Source organism: Triticum aestivum, chromosome 1B (assembly GCF_018294505.1).
Source record: "Triticum aestivum cultivar Chinese Spring chromosome 1B, IWGSC CS RefSeq v2.1, whole genome shotgun sequence".
Classification (NCBI taxonomy): domain Eukaryota; kingdom Viridiplantae; phylum Streptophyta; class Magnoliopsida; order Poales; family Poaceae; genus Triticum; species Triticum aestivum.
In genome coordinates this window covers 550,215,852-550,221,826 of record NC_057795.1, presented here as the reverse complement: position 1 = coordinate 550,221,826, position 5,975 = coordinate 550,215,852, and the positions used below count along the sequence as shown (strand labels likewise).

Below are 5,975 nucleotides of genomic sequence, written 5' to 3'. Positions count from 1 at the left end.
AACAAAAATATAGACAACATACATAGTTTTGTCATCGGCTCGGCTCATTCTCGAACCCCGATGTGGCGTGGAGTAGCGTGGCAAGCGAGGAGGAGGAGCGCGTGTATATGTCTCCTCTTCTCATGCTCATACAAATTCTAGTAGAGCTCGCCTTATAAAGTGTTGCATCTTCCACTCACCTGGCAGTATGGGACTAAACATTAGTCCCACTCACAACACACACAACCATGCATGAATGAGCCAGGAGAATTTTAGATTTTACTTGGGATTTGGACCAAAAGCCTACTAGCAAATTCCAACAACGTCCCATTATTTGGAGTAGCCTCGCTGAGGCCGGGTGAGTGTATGACGATTCTACTAGACTCTTTTTTTGGCCGCAAACATAGTAGGGGTAGTTATTATGACGGTCCGGGGGTGACTCTGCTAGAGTTGCTTTTAGAACATGTTCAAATATGTGCACTTTGCTTTCATGATGATTGAACCCTTTAGAGAAAAGGTGGCCAGCCTATTCTTCATGATGATAATTTGCGTATAGATTTGTCCATGTAATGTCCAACGTAAGGAAACCTGTCACATCGACACCATCTATAGAGTCATTGCATGAACAGCTCAGGGAGACCAGTCATAGGTCCATACCGTCAACAGAAAAGCTGACCAATTATGCATAGTGACATGCCATATAACTTTGGTCCACAATTTCCATCACAAAACCTGGCCAATATATGATACACTGTATAAACTTATAGAAACACCTTACGAAGGACCCCGACAATATTGGAACTATCAGTTGCAGAACATCAAATTCAAAACTTGACCAACTATGGATAACTACATGCCATTTATTTAACCCACAAATTCTAACAGGCAACCCAGAGAAGTGTTCTATGTAAGGAGTTATATGAACGCTTCGGGGAAGACGGGGCGTTGTCGGAATTGTAGGCTCGAAAGTATGAAAGAGAAAAAGGTTACCTACTGTGCATGGCAATAACGCCTATAGCTTTAACCCACAATTGCCAGCATGAAACCACAATGTTTGACATAGATAGAGTTGCATAAAAATATCAATGAGGGCAATATTTTTATTATAAAAAACTGATTGAAGTAAATGAAAAACATATTTGGCAATATTATTTTTGTTACAGTCATAACGCATCATACCTTATGTCCTTAAGATGATATCTTTAGCATAAAATGAGTGTATAGGTCTAACTCTATCAATGCATGCATTTCAATCATAAGATTATATCTTTGACATTAAAATGAGGGTATAAATATAACTCTACCAATGTGCATTAGATGAGCGTATAGATATAACTCTTCCGATACATGCATCATATCTTAAGGCCCTATCTTTAGCATTAGTGACCAAAGGGGCGCCAAAGGTGGCACGTACCCCACCATTACAAGGCACACCACCATCCCCGTCCTCTGCGTCTCTTTAAAACCCCTCACACCAACTGACTCTCGTCCATCGAAGCGGAACCCACATACAATCTGCCGCTGTGCTCGCCCACTTCCCTCACATCACGACACCACTAGCCCTGTCTAAGACCTATGGCGCCCACTGCCTCAGGATCACTACTGGCCCTGTCAGTAATCGTCCTTGTGACCATTGCGTCGACCCTTCTGCTAGCGCCAGTGGCGGCGAATGACATTGACGCGCTCACGGCCCTGAGGAGCGGCTTGAAGGACCCCAACGGTGCGTTGACGACCTGGGACCCGCAGTTGGTCGACCCTTGTACCTGGTTTCACATCACTTGCGACGACCACAAACGCGTCACCCGCATGTGAGTAGACTTGGATACCTCCATTCCTTTATATATGCGAGATTCTGATTCCGTCCATGTGTGTGCCTCTGGTACTCCCCGTGTTTCAAAATAATTTGTGTTCTAGGATTATCCTAAAACTTCATTAAGTTTGGCCAAGTCTATATAAAAATATATCATCACCTATAAAACAAAATTTGCTTCATTAGATTCATGATGAAATATATTTGATACTACCTCCGTCTCGGTGAATAAGTCATTCGCGTAGTTCTAAGTCGACGATTTAACTATCTAAATATATACTTTAATATATATTTAGAAACTTCATCCGTGTAGAAATCTAGTGATATACTTTTTATGACATATAACACATATTTAATTCCTCAAATCGATGACCTAAAACTACGTGAATGACTTATTCACCTGGACGGAGGTAGTATAATAGATTTTTGTGGATTTTTCTATATGATCAGTAAAAAAATGTCAATTTGACTTAGAAAGATCCTATAATCCAATCATTTTGGAATGGTGGAAGTGCTTTGTATCCATCCAGCACCCTTGTTCAAACTATTGGCGTTGCCGGTGTGGAACTGGATGAGCAAATGGATTATGATTGTCTTGTTTTTTTAATAAAAAAAGATGGACTCGATCTGCTGATCTAATGTGTCGCGTTTGGTTTACACAATTTTATTTATTTAATTTTTTGGATTGACGCACAGTTTTTGCTACTCATTTGTTAGAGGGTTTTTGGTACTCCCTTGGAGTGGAGCAGATGCCCTTTTTCCTCTTTTATTTTTGGAGAGGAGCAAATCCATGGAGTAAAACATGGAAGAACATACTGCTTGGTCGTTTGAATTTATTTATTTATAGAAGAACCACAAAAAAAAAAAAGAAATTGCAAATAGTTGGACGGATGTAGTTTTTTTGGATTTTTTAGGGCAAAACAGTCGTGCTTTATTACTCAATCGGCAAGATTACAGGAACAATGTTCGGGTCGTGGGATGACACAGCCAAGTGTGACGACCTTGCTCTAAATATAGGGTACCTAGTTTGTTTCTTTTTTTTTAGAACCACCAAGCTTTATTATTCATAGTTCACAAAACTGGGGATACAAACGGGGTTATGTGGATGTACCAAGCAGATATATTTACCACAATCTAAAGAATGAGAAAACTTGTACTCCTAGATATGAAAAAAATTTTAGATGAAGTTTTTGGGCGAATCTGGTAGGCCTAGTCCAAAACTCTTGGACCTGAAGACTATGAACCTGGCCCAGTCAAGGCCTCCTCATGTTGAGTGACTGCTTTTTCTTTTTTGCGGGTTCAATAGTAGTTTATTCCGATTTCTCAAAAAAAATAGTAGTTTATTCCGTAATAATAGAGTTATAATCGAGAGAGAAGACCTCCTCAATACATTGGGGGGCCACTTTCAAGCCACACAGCTGTGGTTCACTCAGAACGACTATACCATACCAGACGATCGGCAACTTTATTTTGAGTGACTGCTTTTTTGAGGGAACATGTGAAGTGACTGCTTGGAGCACCGTCCTTTTTGTATTTCCGGACGCATCTAATTTTAACTGGAGTAGTAATGTTATTTATTTGTTTTAACAGAGACCTTGGCCGCCAGAACCTGTCCGGACCGCTAGCGCCGGAGCTTGGCCAACTGGACCGGCTAGAATATTTGTGAGCCTCTCCAACCCAACCCAGTTTATTTCTGCGGTGACGATTTACCAATGACGACGCACGCTTCTATAATGGTATTGACCCACTCTTTTGGCATCTGATCAACAGGGAAATTTATGGCAACCAGTTGACCGGCCCAATCCCAAAGGAACTGGTTGGGTTGTCCAACCTGAAAAATGCGTGAGTGGAGCTCAGCTTCATGCATTCTTTGCATTCCAATTGTTCTCCTTGCACTTCGTTTCATTCACCCTGCATTTCACCTGCAGGGATTTCTCAAACAACAACTTCTGCGGCCCGATCCCAACCTCCGGACCGTTTCGGCACATACCTCGGAGTAGGTACGTACAGCGCATCCGCCTTCAGTATATGTACTCCATGTATTTGTTCCACCACTCATCATAAGCGCTGACCATCCATTCATGCATGTCCATTGTTGATTTTGGTGCAGCTTTGCCAACAACCCGCGCCTGGGCAGGAAGTGCTAGATGGTTCATGGAGTAGCTGAGTGAAATAAACTGGTGGTAGCATGCAGCTAGCGAAACGGGCGGCGTCGGTTCATGGAGTAGCTGGATTCGTGAGCGAGGTTTAGCTGTGTGTGCGCGCGCCAGAGTAGACATGCTGATTAGTTTCTGTTCTGTACAAGCTTGAGATCGATGTGGCTGTTGCTGTCACATTACTTCCCCTAATAAAATCGCCAATTGATGCTCGAGCCTATGTATCTTTGCTTTCTCCCAAGGACTGAAAACTTTCGCCTTTATTGACAGAAGAGAGAGGTTGGTAAAACTTTCTATGAAGTATATGAGCTGCGGGGGGTTTCCGAGTTGAGAAAAGTATGTTTTTCATAACTGTCGACGGGGTAGGGGTTGGGGGAGTACCTGAAGCCGGGAGGTCACAGGCTGCCGCACGACGAGCAGCCTTGTCCGCCACCCGAACTCCACTGTCGCGGATCCGACCACTCTTGCACGCCGTTGAAGATGGGGAGCGGATCGGAGTAGAACGCGGCGCCATCGGAGAAGCCTGGCCCGCCGCGTCGCCCAGATCAGCATCCAGGCGGCGGCATAGCCCCACCGTGGAGAGCTTGGTGCCCGAGGAGGCACGACTGCGTGCCGAGAATTTTCGGACAGAAGATTTCTGCTTGGGGAGAGTCCCAGCAGAAGCACGCGGAGGAGAGACTAGGAAGATCCTCGATGCCAGACAGCGAAGGTGAGCCCAGACGAACCGGCATGTTGGAGTAGACATCGGACACAGGCGTGCCAGCCAGGGTAGGGGCCGGGGCAGCCTGGGCTGACACCTTCTCTGCCACAGCGTCCTTCCCCGAGTCCTTGCTCTTCGGGGCATTGTCCTTGAAAAGTTTTCCCGGGACTCAGAGCCCATGCCGTCCCATTCCGAGGTCGTGAAGTGAAGATTTGAGCCCCCGCTCTGGTTGGCAGCATCATCCCCACCTCCCCGGCTATTCTCAGTCGGAGGAGGAGTGGGAGGAGGAGGAATGTGAGAGTTGGCACCACATTCCACGCGAACCCACAATCTGAAGCCCTGAGACGTAGGGAAAACATCCACAGAGTTGTGAATACAGAGAGGATCAACAGCCCATATATTGAGATGGACGGGGCCAGGGACAGAGAGGGACTCCGGATCGACAATGATCGGCTTGCCAATCAAGACACCAAAGGCCATAACAAATTCAGCAGAGCGCAAGGTAGGAGGGATGTCATCAACGAGGACCCAAGTTTCCGAGAGGGGGAGATGGCCTTAGCGCCATTAGAAGCCGCTTTCACTGACACAACAAGTTGGTTGAGAGGGAGGGTGAAACTGGTGCAGGAGGAGATCATCTTGAGGCTACTTTCGAGGGGAAGACCGCAGCGAATTCAAAGTCAAAGAGTTGTCGGATCTGCCAATCCCAGCCTCCATCGTCCCACGGCTTGAGTTCGTCCAGGAGGATCTGGGGAGAGATTTTATGATCTTTGATGATAATGATAGCAGCGTTGGACAGAGCAGGGGCCACTGCCACCTATGGGATCTCGCTGTCGAGGACAAAAAAGGAACACCCAGGAAGGCCTTGGCCATAAAGCTTGAAAGACACAGGTTTGCGGCGGTTCTGACAGTCCACCGTGAGATGGCCATCCTCTCTGCAAATGAGGCAGAATGGGGGATTGAAGCAATGAGATTGGAAATGGCCAGGTTGGTGGCACGCAAAGCAGGTGAGGTTCGGGTTAGGATTTGGCGGTTGGGGAAGCAGAGGAGATGGACGACCAGGAGGAGGAGGGGGAGGGGGCAGGATCCCATCGCCCTGGGCAGAAGAGGACGAGCCTGGGCCAGAGGCCAGAGGACGACGACCAAAGGCACCAGATCCAGCACCCCCACGCCCCATCGGACGCCCGCCGAGCCCCGACGAGGGACCAGAAGAGCGACCACCACCGCGGAAAAAGGGGAGCGGACCGCGTGGCAGAGGAGGAGGAGGAGGGGAAACAGGACCAGGGCCGCCGCCAGCCGCCACGGCCTCCCAGGGATCCACCCCAGATCCGCT

At 47.0% G+C, this 5,975-nt stretch overlaps 1 protein-coding gene across 1 annotated transcript; it reads left to right on the top strand.

The window, feature by feature from the left end:
- The first annotated feature begins 1,465 nt into the window (after positions 1-1,465).
- LOC123094608 (leucine-rich repeat protein 1-like) lies at positions 1,466-4,216 on the top strand. The gene is made up of 5 exons (XM_044516581.1): positions 1,466-1,787; positions 3,380-3,451; positions 3,560-3,631; positions 3,718-3,789; positions 3,900-4,216. Exons 1-5 carry the CDS (start codon positions 1,555-1,557, stop codon positions 3,934-3,936), a joined length of 486 nt encoding a protein of 161 aa, XP_044372516.1. The 5' UTR covers positions 1,466-1,554; the 3' UTR covers positions 3,937-4,216.
- The last annotated feature ends 1,759 nt before the right edge of the window (positions 4,217-5,975 follow it).